This window comes from Xiphophorus couchianus, chromosome 13 (genome assembly GCF_001444195.1).
Source record: "Xiphophorus couchianus chromosome 13, X_couchianus-1.0, whole genome shotgun sequence".
Classification (NCBI taxonomy): Eukaryota; Metazoa; Chordata; class Actinopteri; order Cyprinodontiformes; family Poeciliidae; genus Xiphophorus; species Xiphophorus couchianus.
The window spans coordinates 8969646-8984139 of NC_040240.1; the positions used below are offsets into that span (position 1 = coordinate 8969646).

The 14494-nt window shown below is 37.9% G+C and overlaps 1 protein-coding gene, 1 long non-coding RNA gene and 1 other non-coding gene across 4 annotated transcripts; all 3 read right to left on the reverse strand.

Annotated features, from left to right (window-relative positions):
• On the reverse strand, positions 1 to 5399 carry LOC114156570 (uncharacterized). Its single transcript, XR_003597967.1, has 2 exons — positions 5047 to 5399; positions 1 to 3975 (listed from the first exon to the last, which is right to left on the reverse strand). It is a non-coding gene; the product is annotated as an uncharacterized LOC114156570 (long non-coding RNA).
• On the reverse strand, positions 2522 to 2593 carry trnad-guc (transfer RNA aspartic acid (anticodon GUC)). Its single transcript has one exon. It is a non-coding gene; the product is annotated as a tRNA-Asp (tRNA).
• A 1284-nt stretch (positions 5400 to 6683) lies between the features above and the next one.
• On the reverse strand, positions 6684 to 14463 carry ccdc126 (coiled-coil domain containing 126). 2 transcript variants are annotated; one of them, XM_028036774.1, is made up of 3 exons: positions 14158 to 14463; positions 9669 to 10260; positions 6684 to 8860 (listed from the first exon to the last, which is right to left on the reverse strand). In XM_028036774.1, exons 2-3 carry the CDS (start codon positions 9907 to 9909, stop codon positions 8610 to 8612), a joined length of 492 nt encoding a protein of 163 aa, XP_027892575.1. In that variant the 5' UTR covers positions 9910 to 10260; positions 14158 to 14463; the 3' UTR covers positions 6684 to 8609. The 2 variants fall into 2 exon arrangements, with proteins under 2 accessions (XP_027892575.1, XP_027892574.1); XM_028036773.1 differs by having other exon boundaries at positions 14138 to 14463.
• Between the last annotated feature and the right edge of the window lie 31 nt (positions 14464 to 14494).

The window sequence follows — 14494 nt, forward strand, 5'->3', positions numbered from 1 at the left end:
AAACTTCAAACGGATCTGATCTAATTTTGATGCAAATGATGTTTTGTCTAGAATAATCATTTTGAGAACTCTTTGCTTCTCTTTCCTTACATTTATTTGAACAAATTTTAATCTTACTGCTGAATAATAAAATGCTGTTACTTAAAACACTTCTGAGAGGGCAGAGTTTTATTTACATTTTTTTCTGGCATATTTTTGCAGCACATGTTCCTGCTGTGCTGAAAGTGTGTGTTCTCAAAGGGTCACACGGATATTTGCAGGCTTTGTCACACATTTCAGCCTGAGTGCAGCCTATACGGCCATGCATTGGCATGCAGCTCTGTGCTAATCTTGCTGGAAAACTTTCTCCTCCAGGCTGCTGCTTCTGTTCTTGTTTACTGTTTTTATTTTTGTCTGGCGAGCCAAATTTGCTTCCATATTTTATTTTTTTTAATATCTTAAATGCAATCAGTTTTTGCATTGTCACGCCTGAAAGAATTATATATTTTTTTTAAAAAACAGTTTTGTGCCACAATTTAAAGAATTTGGAATGCATTTAATTGTTTTTGTTTTAATAAATATGAAGCTGTTGTTCACAGGATCTGAAACTTAAAAATTATGCAAAAATTGTACGTTTGCAAGATCTGAAGTTTGTAAGTGTAATAGCGCATGAATTTTATTCTTAAGAAATATGAAAGCCAGTATTTAGGCTGTTTTCACAAATTTGTTTGGATCCAGAAAGCCGTTATATGCTGTGATAATTCTTTTTTTTTTCCCCTTTTGGTTTGCATAAAAGTCATTATAAGCATCTTCTCAAATTTATGGCAAATTACTTTCCCAGGTTGACACAATTTAGCTTACAGTTGGAAAAAAAAAAAGGCAAAACAAAGCCTTTTGTGATGCATTCAAGCACCACTTTTAATTTGAAAAAAATGTCAAACTCCTTTCGAAATCTAGTTTTCATGACACAATTAAAATTCTCATTTGACATGCGTCAAACGTTAGATTTCGGTCTGTATCACCGTATTAAAAGTATTTCTGTTATAAAAGAAGACCAGCAAGGCACACAGAATAACATGTCTACTATTTCAACATAATCAGATCAGAAGTGATGTTTTTATCTTTATCTCTCACCAGTTTTTGTTTTAAGCCAACATTTGTAGTGTTTTCAATGGCTTCCTGCTGTGAGAAAAAGTCTTGTTCGTAGCTCTTAGTATACGTATATGTTTAATGTTTACTTTTGTGCAACAAAATTATTGAACGTAAGGGGTACATCTAGATTTTCCATCTCGATGTAAAATCTAGATGTGGTCCTTGATTTTATTTACTTTCTGAGCTTCAAACTATTTAAATTCTATCAACTGTGAAGGATTTCATTAACTTCTGCATCAAATTTCTAAATGAACTCCAAACAACGCAAGTCCCCTCCCAGTCTTTACATTCCACTCTACAGATGCTGAGCTACTGTCACCATACCAGTTGCATTGAGTAGCCTTAATGTATGGGGCGGGGGGAGCAAAATCACAAAACAAAATATTTACCCACAAAATCAAGCAAGTACCTGCCTTTACCTTCCTTTCCTCCACTTGCACCTGCTCAGAGATGGTAGAAGGTGTTGATGGCAAATTTCACTTTCAGGAACAGTAACTTTCAACAGTTCTGTAAGAACGCTCAGTATAAGCAACTGGAAAGCAAGATAAAAACCTCAATTACCACATAAAGACCTAATTAAATCTTTATTGAAAAACACTGCACAGTTTGAACCTCGTATCACTTCAACATGTCATTTACCTTGGAACCTTACCACTTATCTCTGAACCTGTACGGATGAATGCAGAACACTGCGAGGCCCCTGGGACGTGTCAGCAGTGATTATTGACTCCCTCTGAGTGGAGCAAGGTCTACAGATAAAGTGACCTCCATTCCTTAAGGGCCTACCTGTTTCAATTAGCCCATTCACACGAGAGATGGTTTTTGCTCCCAGTTTCTAAGAAGAAAAATGACAAATATGTGTCAGTAAATAGACGAGGATTTCTATAGCAGATGTAACCTGTAAGGCTTTTTTTTTTTTCTTTTTGACTTCCGACGTAGTTTAGTTAATAGCGAGCCCTGTTTATGTTATTCATTCACACCATGTTATTAGCTTATGTCACGGTGAGAGGGAAAAGCTTGCTTGAAACACTTGAAAGTTGCACCATTTTGATCTCGACACAAATGCAGCGTAATGTTCATCTTCTCCTGTTCGTGCCTGAAAGCCCTCAATAAAACGCTGAGAAAACGTCTTCTACGCATGTTCTCGTTGTTTTCATTAAAAATGGCGTCCAATGGTGTATGTTTGTTTTCACTGACAATAAAACTGGAAATAAAAGAAGCATGGATTTGTACTGCAGGGTTTTACAAAGTACAGTTCTTAATAACCAAAAGAAATAAAAAAATTTTAAAAAAATCTGGTATGATTAGGTTTGATAATTCCTTTATTTAATTAGGTAAACCCCATTGAGATCTAGATCTCATTTTCAAGAGGGACCTGAAACAAACTTCACTCCCCATCGGGGAATCGAACCCCGGTCTCCCGCGTGACAGGCGGGCATACTCACCACTGTATTAACGAGGAGTAATGGAGTAATTACCTCATATAATGTCACAAAAGGAACAAGATGAGAGCTGATCAGCTAAGCATTGGTAATCTCTGGGGACAGCATGCAAGTAAACCCCTTGAAAAGGAAGAATTTGCTTAAAAACATGCAGATAAACAAGAAAAAAGTAAAAGAAAAAGGCAAAAGGATGTAATGAAAATAACTGGTAAGTTGTCTGTGCCTTCTGTGATGCCATCTGATGCAGGTTTGCATGGAAGCCTGAGTTTTTCATGACAAAACAGTAAAGCAAGTGGAAAAATCTCATCATGACATGGTGTTCTAAAAAAAGAGGGACATGCTATGCAACCCTACAGTTTGGTGCTTCAATTGGGCAAGATAAAATCATTTAAAACATTGGAAATTTGTCAACTGACAAAAGCGACTAAATTTGAACAAAAACCAAGCTACTGATCCAAAACACTTTATTTTATAGCCCAGTAAAGTGTAAAAGTCAAAGCGAAGTAACACTGAGGTAAATCTGTGACGCTCGCTGTTAAACATGGTCACCAGACACAGGCTGTAAAAATCAAGTGTCCCCATTGTTTCCTCTTCTTGAGCAATGAGCGCAACCAGTCGGGATAACTATCGGTTCGCTAAACAGCTGTAATATCTGCTGCAAAACACAAAAAAGGAAAAAATAGCTGTAAGCCCGAGGATGAGGCTCGGGACGTCTAATGCATGTAAACGAGTTCCCATTTCAAAAAAATCTGTTGATGAATACTTGCGGATTTAAATCGCTCCTTTAAAGCACCACAGAAGAAGAGAGAGGGGAGGCTGAACTTTGAAGGAAGCCACTCAGTATTCGCCTGTGGCAAGAACGAGAAATTTACTTTTATTGCTGCAGAGTACAAATAAAACTGATCTTTCTTCATCTTCATTATGGTATGCGTATGAGGCTAATAATGGTGCTGCATCCTAAACGGCACAAGAAAGGATCTCTATTTACGCTTTTTGATAGTAAAGGAGAGCCTACATCATTAGGATGATGGAGACCTCCCGCAGCAGAAGGTAGACAATAAGAGAAAATTTCCCTTTAGGGTAAGAGCATATTGCTGCGTTCCTACTCACAAATCATAACTTGTCTAAATGATGTTTTTGTTTATCATATCTGCTATACCCGCATTTGCGGAGAAACAAGGCGAGAAAGACTTTTTGAATCAACTGAAAACACCGCACTGTCTACATTTTTAACAGTAAATCAAAGCTAAATGATATCACTGTCCAAAAAGTGAAGCAAAGTCCAAGCTTAACATCATCGTTGCTCTTCCTGAGCAGGATGGCTGTGGCTGTAGATTTCAGGAGATTCCAGATGGAATAATCTACTCCGACGGCTCCCTCATCCATCTCCAGCTCTTACAGTCTGAGGAAGAGGAGAGAAAGGAGAAGCGACATCCCCTTTTTGGTGAAATTTAACTTCCAAAAGCAAATGCTCCCAGAGAGTAAACCCCTTTTGAATGAAGACGCTTCATTTCTTTGGTTAAGGAATATAAGACGATACTGACATCTTGTGGCAAATCTACATCATCACGACTAATAAAAACAAAAAGCCTGACATTTCACGTTCCATTAACTCATCAAGAAAACTGTTCCTTCAAGTGAGTATTTATGGGACACTTTGAAATGGAAATAAGTACATAAAACAATGTTTTTTAATTCAATTTTAAATCTGAAAGTGAGATACTGATTTCATTTTCCTGCAGGACTTGCACACTAGTAAGAGCACCAAGAGTTTATTGATCTATTTATCATCTCACCTAACCTGACCTAAACCCCACAGGCAGTCTACGGTCCATGGAGACTCCACTTGCAATAATGGAAATTACCCAAGTTATGATATCAAAGCAATCTCGAACCTCAGTAGAACCACAAGCTCATTGCCTCCACGCCACATCACACTGATGCAGTAATTCATGCAAAGGGAAGCTGGATCAAATGCATTTGCTATACAGTACATGGGCATACTCATAAATAGCAACCCTACTTTTTAAAATAAAAATAAATCCTTCTTTCCTGGTCCTATGAAATATAAAACTGTTGTAAGCTTAATCTTCGAATCCATCGGTTATCAATCTGTGTAAAGGATCCTTATAGTTTCAATAACTGAAACCCATCAAGCCTTTCGATGATATTCTAACTCATATGGCTCCATCTGTCAATTGTAAAGCAGGCAAAACTATTACCTTCCCGGTGTGTAGGTGGACCTGCACAATTGTTTCAACACAGGGGTTGAAACAATTGAATTTTACACTGGAGGGTGTTGGTTTTTCCAAATGTAATGAGTCAATAACCGTCAAGAGCTAAATATAGTTAGAAGAGACATTTACAGGGACTCCAGATGATATCTAAATCACTGTTTTATTATACCAACTTAATATAAACTTAAAACAGACAAATAAAAAAGGAAGAAAATGTACAACGTCTGACTACTTACCTTATCTCATCGTTTAGTGTCACTTTGTAACTGGTTAGTATCAACTGAAAACAAGCTTCAGCACAAAGCGAACAGCAATAGGGTCTAACAAAAAATGTTTAATATCACCTAAAATAGGTTCTTAAGTCCTACGCGTCAGTAAAAACATGGCGGCAGGTAGGAAGGCGACGATACAGTCGACTGTTTGCTGTCTCGTCGTGTTAAAAAACGTAAATCTTTTACCTTCTCCTCGTGAAGCCGTGGATGAGCTAGAGATACAGTGGGAGGAAACGCTCTCCTGTGATTGGTGGATAAGGTAGGTTGGGTCTAAACACATTTTTGCAACAACAAGGAAACGCTGGGCTGTGAATGGCTCCCCGCTATCTGCAAAGCGAAGGTATAGGTATGGCAAGCAGTTCTTACACATAATCAAATCAAATTCTTGAGTCCTGGTTCCCTTTTGTTAGTAAAAATAGGGTTTCTCATCGATATAAAAAAAAAAAGTGTTAATACATTTACAATAACATCCTTATTAGTGAAATATCAATTTCTGGATACCAGCAGCCCAGACTGTAAAAAACGTAACGTAAGATTTTTAAAAAAATATTTTTTAATTATTCATCCACCTACCGTCTAAACCAGCTACACAGTGGAGGGACTGGTGCCTCTCTCCACAGCAGGCAACTTAAACTTAACCCTCCTGTTATGTTCGTTACTGACGTACAGCAATAATGTTCGTGGGTCAATTTGACCCATGGAGTGTTTAATCATGCAATAGAGTCAGAAATAATAATAAAAAAAGAAATCAAAATATTTTTGTATATGATTATTAACTCCAATACTAATCATTTCAATCAATATTTATGCAATGATGTTTTTTTTATTTCTCAGAAATTAAGGATCAATGACGACAACCTACTCATTTACTCATTTGGACATAAAAAATGGAAGTTACATTTTTTATGTCCACTGAAAAAAAACTACAAACAAAAAAACAATAATTTCCTTGAAATTGATCTTTCCTAGTAAAGAGAATAGTGAGAAAGTGGGCTTGTGTGTGTGTGGTGTGTTGTGTTTGTGTGGTGAAATATGGTTTATAGCTGCAAGGAAACATAGAATTGGACATTTTTAAAATATTTTTTGCACTTTAACTTGACTGCTGGGTCAAATTGACCAGAACAGTATCTATGTAAAAAGTAGACGCGGGGGGGGGGGGGGGGGGGTTACAAATGTGTAAAATGAATACATTTCCAATTTATATGTAGAGTGCACCTATTAAGACAAATAGAAAAAATTCATGCAAAAAAATTACTTCCAACTATTTTTTAAAAAATTTGAAACTTTAAAACGGGTCAATTTGACCTGCAACATAACAGGAGGGTTAAAAGAAAAACTTTTTATGTGTTGCAGATATCCAGTAGTCAATGATTGACAGTAAAATCACTTCAGGCTTCATTTCCCAACGTGAAAATTCTTCCTATTCTATTTATTTATTTATTTTTCAAAGAGACTGTGTACATTTCTTAACGGTCAGTTGGTGGATGACCTGAGTACAAGTAATGGGGAAGTTGTTACTTTAAAATGGAGGACAAATTGCTGGTCAACATGGTCTATACCACAAAACTGATAAAAATACATCATTGACAATGCAAGCCTCCTGATGGTTATTGTCATTTATTTTAGTCACACAACTTAATTTCCTGGGGCACACTACAAGTATGAGATAATCCTACTCCTGGATTTGAAATATTTTAAAGTACTTTGAATCGGCATCGGCTTTTACAAAACACATACTCCTGGGAAACGACAATTTATACTCAAAAGAGTCAAATATGAAAAGGAAAAGAGGTAAAATGACCAGTACCATCTTGGAGCACATTGGCTGTTCATAAGAGACATAGCTGCTGAATAAAACAGATCCTACTAGTACCACTGTTTGAAGAACTTTGGATAGTACGAGTTACAACATTTTATTTCCCTTTGGGATTAATAAAGCATTTGTGAAGTGAATTGAACTTGTCCAGTCAAATCCAGAATCTGTGGCAAGACTTGACAAGTGATGTTCAAAGACACTGTCCACCCAGACTGACCAGGTTACTTTGAATGTAAACGCAGCAAAAGGGGATCCAGGAAACTAAATGTAAATGCATGCCACCATTTTCAGACTTTTATTTCCTAAACATTTGAAAACCAAACATTTTTCTTCCACTTTACAATTATGAACTGCTTTGTGTTGGTTCAACACATAAAATCACAATAAAAGCTACTGATGTTTGCTTTCACAGGAAGATAGTCAAGAAAGGTGAATACCTTTGCTGTGCAAAATCTAAATGCAAATTAGTTACAGATCATAAATAGGCATATTGGTACTTTAATTGCCTTCCGAGACAAAATTTGACCCAAAACCGTTTCAAAATAGGAAACACTTGATTTCTATCAAATTATGAGGAAATTGTTCTCAAAGTGGCTGGCTGAGCCAATATCCCACTTTAAGTTTATGAAGCAATCACAGCATTATCGTCAAAGCACCACTTAGTAATTCAAGAGTCTTTAGCTCAGTTGTTACTTTCCAAGCAACAAAATGAAGCAAATCCTTTTTTAATTATAGCGTTTTCTTGATCTACATTGACTTTGTCACACAAAACTCCCAAATAGCCTCAGTTTAAGTGCTCAAAAAAAACAAAACAAAAAAAAATGCGAATGAGTGAACTGGTGAGGTATTTCACCAGTTTATTAGCAATACAGAAAGCAACTAAAAGAGAAAAACTGGAACAAACAGTCCAGGATATCCCCCCCCCCCCTTAAACATTTCTAAAGCACAAGTGAGATGAGCCTAGTGTATTGAGATAGTCTCTATAATCACAGTGCAACATGAATCCTGAACAATACAGATCTACCGACGGCGCAGTACATTCAATGTTCTCCAGTACCTCAATTGAAACGGCTCTAAACGGCACATAGGATTCATTAGGTTTCAACAGATATGGGAAGCCCACACACTCGGGGCAGATGCTTGCAGCGGTCGGACAGGCATCATCCTGTTATTCCACACCAACTATCACTGCAAAACACATTTATATTGCCTTGACTGAAGTGGTAAAAAATATTCTTTGGGTTATCTCTTAAGAGCAAACTTTATTTAGGCTTAACAATCACAGGCTAAAATAACAATCTTATTCATCGGTCTAAAAACTCTAAAATATAACCATACTTCATTATTATGAGTGTAAGGTTGAGCTCAGTATTTGTCTTGTGAATCTATTTAAGATAAGGCTTTTCTTTCTGTGTCAGGTTTCTAATTAGATGTTCAGCTTGTTTGTTTTGGTTTCTCTGCATTTACTTTAACAGTCAAAAAGCTCAAAAGCTGCAGGGTTAAGAGAAAAACCCCTAAAAAAAAATAAAGAAATGAAGGCAAAAGAATGTTTCCAATGCAAATATAAAATATGAACTAGACAGTCTCAATGTAGCAGGAAATGCAGGAGAATAAAGAAGCACTTTAGGATTTTGGATGTCCATGAATATCTCTATTGCTACTCGATCACTTGGTACCGATACACCAGTGAGCAGTGATGGAGGGGGGCTTCTTAAAGTGGTCGAGGTCTTTTAGGGATGTGTGGATGAAGACGCGACATCCCAGGATGGCTCCCTGGTGACTCCTGCTTTGAAGCTTTCCGCAGGCCAGCGGGGACCCCCGCTGCTGCTGCCGCCGCCGCTGCTGCTGCATGGGATGTGTTTGTTAAAGAGGAATTCGCCACCAGTTCGATTTTCCCCTCCAGTTTGACCAGTCGTGTCAGAATGTCATCCAGCAACACAGCTATGGTCCTTTTCAGGTCAGCTGAAAGGCCACAGACGGAATTAGAAAAAGAGAGTGGATTAATATTTGTGAAGCTTTAATAACCCTTCATAATTATGCACTACTTGTTTTTTTTAGTCTATCACAATCCCAATTAGGGAGGCAGGTTAATGATTAATGAGTTAATCTATGGTTGACTGATCTTATCGATCGGCTGACGATTAATTGACAGGCGGCCATTTTCTTAAAAACCTCTATTTTCTGTTGTATGAAAAGGGCTGAGAGTCTTTACATTTAAATTTATCATATGTTCAGTTAAAAAGACACATTAAATTGAACATTACTTTGTTTCTGCTGTATTGAACACTGACTGAAAAAACATAAAATTGTGGGTTTCTCACATTACTGAAGTTAAGACATATTTATAAAAATACACTACGTGTACGTAACAAAAACAGCAACTATTTAAGTTGCTGAATAGAAAAATAAAAGAGAAAATGTAAGGAGCTTGTCAAGTGTTCTCAAAGTCTCTGCATCCCACACCGGACTCCTGTTCTTGTATGGCTCTGCCATCTTTTATTCTGCATCAACTGGCTCTGCTTCAGAATGACCAGCGACGCCCTCTTCTGGATGGTGGCCAAACTGCCATACTGAAAGGAGGTCTAAGCCGACATTTTTAGTTAATCGATTGGAACTAATTTTAATATAAGAATCTATTAATCGAGAATTAATCGGAAGTCAATTAATTGCTGTAGTCCCAATAAAATAAACTGTCTACAACAGTATCCCGTTTCTGGTTGTAATGTGATAAAATACAAAAACGTTCAAGGGGTTTGAATAAACTGCTTACCATATCCTGCCATGGACGTTCCCTGTGGCCCCCCCGGCGCGTTTTGGTTCTCCTCCGTCAGGACCTTGACGTATCGCCGGCTGAGCTCCAGGATCTGCTCGCGCAGCTCGGCGCTGCTCTGATGGCGAGGCTGCTGCACAGTGTAGCGCAGCAGCATCAGTCCCCACGCCAACCCGAATACCAGCAACAGCACACTCAGCTTCTGGGACATGTTCCTCCGCAGAAAGAGTGCACCCAGCATGGTACTGGGCAGGGATGAAAGAGGAATAGGGGACAGGGGGGTGGTAGAGGTGCCTTTCAACGGGCCGAAGATCTTTGATGTGCAGTCGATTATGTAAAGTTATAAAACGTGGTGCCTTGTCTTTCAGTAAGGTCGGAGTTCTGCAAAAGTTACTAACATCCTGCCTCACATGGAGGAGGTGAGCAAGTGCTGAGCAACTGCAGAAGCCAGGAAGTGCAACCAGACGCAAGTTGACACCCTTAAAAAACAGCGATCAGGAGCTTCTGGAGGAGTTCTTTGCTTGTGAGATCTTGAACACCAAATCATCTATGCAGTCATGGCGTACAGGCTCCACAGGCATAGTTACCTATGCTAAAAAAAAAATACAAAAAACACCACAATTAATACAGTTAAAATATGCAAATGCAGAGAGCATTATTTTATTATGCTTAAACAGACATTTTATTTAGAGCTCATGATTTAGAAAATGAAATTTTTCAGACTTTTTTTTATAAATATAGGCAGCATGAAAGTTACGTCCTAAGCTACTTTTCTGTTATTAGAGATTTTTTTTGCTGCTTTGGCTCTGGGAACACAATAGTGCACTCAGACAAATCTCTTTCAGTCCTTTTAGCCCAGAAACCCAATTACAAGTTTAGATTTCATAGAGGCCCATTCTGCAGCTCCAGACAAGAAGACCGGGCAACATACAAGGATCATGGAGGGTATACTTTTTCTCATTTCACCCACACAATGGCTATTGAAAGGAAGAAAATAAGGGCTAAGGAGGCAATGTGCACATAGAGAATAAAAATTAGGTGATCATTTCTCAGTTTTCATAACTTTGTCACCAAATTCGTCCTCGGGAGAGTTTTGTGGGTGTGGGAGTGTCACTTCCTGCTCAGGTTCAGAAAGGGGACAGCGGCTGAATTGATAAATTATGAAAAGATGAGGTAACACAATCTGAATCTGAACTGAGGCTTTTGTAGATACGCATGTCCTTTCCTCTGACCTGTGCAAAAAAACAGGCTCTAACAGGAAAAAAATGTAGCTAAAAGCATGACAAAGCAATTTTTACTATTCGATACGTTAAACGCAACAAGAAATCTCTAGCACTCTTCTCAATTTGCATCACTTTGCAAACTGGAGTGCTACTGGAAGGCCAACTTGCATTCATAGTACACAATCTGAATCTCCATTCATTTTGTACAGTGAAACATGCATTTGGATAAGGCTATAACAAACAAAATAGAACAACTATAATCATCTTTTTACTAAACAATAAAACCTGGGTTGAAATTTATTGTGAATTTTCCCTAACACACACAGGGTTGTAATAAAAGATCTGACTTTTCTGAAGCATAGCCCACATATATTCATAGGATTCCAGGTGGGACCATTTCAGGAGGTTCATGTTAGCATGCTTTGTACATAACTTTGTCACCAAATTCGTTCTCGGAAGAGTTTTGTGGGTGTGGGAGTGTCACTTCCTGTTCAGGTTCAGAAAGGGGACAGCGGCTGAATTGATAAATTGATAAAAACTAACATTTTGTTTTTATGTTTGAGATTGTTATCTCATTGGAAAAGGCAGGAGGTGCTCCTCCTTTTTGATTATGCCATTCACTTTGTGCAATCCCCTACGACAGTGTTAACAGTCTGTATGGAGTTTGTAGGTTTGACAGCCTCACTTTGAATCCTCTAAGTAAATGTTTAGTGATGGTTATCAAATTCCTCAACCTTTGCCTTCAGTGACTGTGAAATATTCCCTCTCATTTCTTGGTCAGCATCCTCTGAAATAGTGCGTGTTTTCTTCAAAACATTTACCCAGATATAAATGGGGATGTACGTATATATATTTTTTAGCATGTTTGAATAATTTTAACTGGGGATTAAACAAAATTTGCATAATTCTAGTAAGACGAGCTGAAATTGTCGTAAAATTCTGTCCACCCTTAGACAAAAATTACACAATAAAACTACATCTGGCTTGGTTTAGTTCACAGATAGTTATAGATGTAAATGGGCATGAAGTTTACAACAATTCCGGAAACAGGAACCGTAGACTTTGGTGAAATCACCAAAGTCTACGGTGGTTTCACCATATCATAATGTTAACACAAAACATGTTACGGAAGTAGGACAAGATCTAACTGCATTTTTTCCAAGTAAGAAAGTCACAATCGTTCCTACTGACACAAAAATATATTGATTATTGAGGTTGAAATGTTATAGATGACAGTTATTATTTTTGACACAAAGCCTAAAAATATGTAGACTAAACCCTCAACTAAAATCATATTTGCTTGTTATTGCATATTATATATAATCCCTTTCTACCTTCCTAGATAAAGATACACAAATTCAATAAGCTAAAAAAGCTTGTTATGTAGAAGAGCTGCCTGCCACAGTGAAGTCTGCTCACGGCTGTACTTTTCAAATGGTGTTACAAATTCAAAAATACTTTATTGATCCCATGGGAAATTTAAATAGGAGACATGGGAAGTGCTCCCTTAGCTTCCACGCTGTGTTTTTTGTGACCAAAAATATTTCAGAAGTTTCTGCTTCCTGCAAGCCAGTGGAAAGTATTTCACACACTTGACCAGCAATGCACATCAGCAGGCAGGGGAGGAGTAAGAACGGTATGATGTCACATTTTAGTAGCTGTGAAACTACAATTTTTAAATACCTTAGTACTGGCAACTGGTCCTCGTGTAGCTTAAACTGTTCAGATTGATCCAGTGTCAATAAATATGTTACTATCTCGGAGTCAATTGATGCTACGGTCTAAGTCACAGGTGTCAAACTCCAAACTCAAGGGCCGGTGTCCTGTAGTTTTTGATGTGCCATAGCTACAAAACACTGGAATGAAATGGCTTAACTACCTCCTTCTTGTGTAGATCAGTTCTCCAGAGCCTTGCTAATGACCTAATTATTCTATTCAGGTGTGGTGCAGCAGAGGCACATCTAAAAGCTGCAGGACAGCGGCCCTTGAGGCCTAGGATTTGACACCCCTGGTCTATGGTATCTAGTCAAAAACAGATTTTTATTTGCAGCTGTGGTTTGTTTTTTTTTTCCTTCAGTTTTTATAGATAACTTTAGAGCAAGACATTTCCTGAATAAAATGTGTGATCTTCTTTCCCCCCCTATTCCTATTCACAACATCACCTGAGCTTGGTGGTGAGATTTTGAGCTAAACCTTCGCTCCCAGAAAAAAACAACAACAAAAGATTAGATTTTTCAGGAGTTTGGGACATTTTTTTTTAAACAGCTAATTGATATTTGAAAACTATTTCTACATCAGAACCCAACCGATTACATGTGTAAGCACATGCAAAAGTGAGATGTAATCACAAAACTGAAAACTATACTTTGATTTAATTTCTGAATTTATCTACAATGTTTTTCTTTGACACATTTTAAAATACAATATTATCTAAAGCTGTTTAAATGGTGAAGGCATGTTCAGCACTTAAAAACAATTGACAGAAAGTGATCAAAAAGTAAAATACTAACATTTATTCTAACCTCTACAAAAATGCAAAACATTTTTTTTTTTACTTTCATAGTAATTCCTAAAAATAAAAAACATAATTAAGGTTTTTTTTGTTGTTGTTGTAATTTTGGGTCAAAACTTTTCAAGGCTTTAATATAATTAAAATAATTTAAAAGTAGCTACTATAGAATTTCAACTTTTACTACCCCTGTTTTGACCTATCTAGTGCCACATTGTATCATACAGTTTGTATGATAATATCCCACAAATAAATATTGTAGAGTTTAAATGTAGCATATTTCCCTGGCTGACTGATAAGGCACAACACAGCAATCAAAATGGATAAGCTCCAAGTTAAATAGTGACTACAGCAGCTGTCAGATGTTATTTTACAGCTGACAGGATCACCAAGTGACTTAATCAGTTAAATTGTACAATATATACTGAAAAGTCAATAGCCTTTGGCCAGAGGCGCACATCATAGTGCACGCCCAGTAAGAAGATAACTCACAGGCAAGTTTGCTTTAAAACTGTCTGGACTCATTTACACAATACCCAAACGTACTTACACAACATGCAAACGCCCAACGTGTACGGGCACTGGCGGATTCACAATTATTTAAACTTGAAACAGATTTCCTGCCAGTGTTAGCTCGACGCGTTAGCTCACAGCAAGCTCTCCGAACACACAGTATACAAAAACACTTGTCAGCAGATATGTGTAAGCCCGTCAAAAAATAGGAGTATGGCCCCCACCGTGTGTCCTGAGTCGATACCTTGGGTCCTAAGAGGAAACGTACAGGCTGCAGAGGTGCTGGGACCGGGGCGAGCTTCGGAAGGACGACGCTTGCTCTTCGCCGCCCCGCGGCTCGTTTCGCTACGGCTGGAGAAATGTCTTTGGCATGCCACCATTTCCGTTAAATGACGGGGAAAAAAAAAACCAAACAAACAAAACAGTCCCAGCTGAGAAGCAAGGTGTCCGGATATGCTTTCCGCTTTATTGCTTATTTCGGCTTCATTGCTCTGCCGACAATGTGATGATGGCTTCGATAGGAAGAAAAAAAAAAACAACCCAAACTCGTCAGCTGCTGTACTTGTAGGCATGAGACCGTG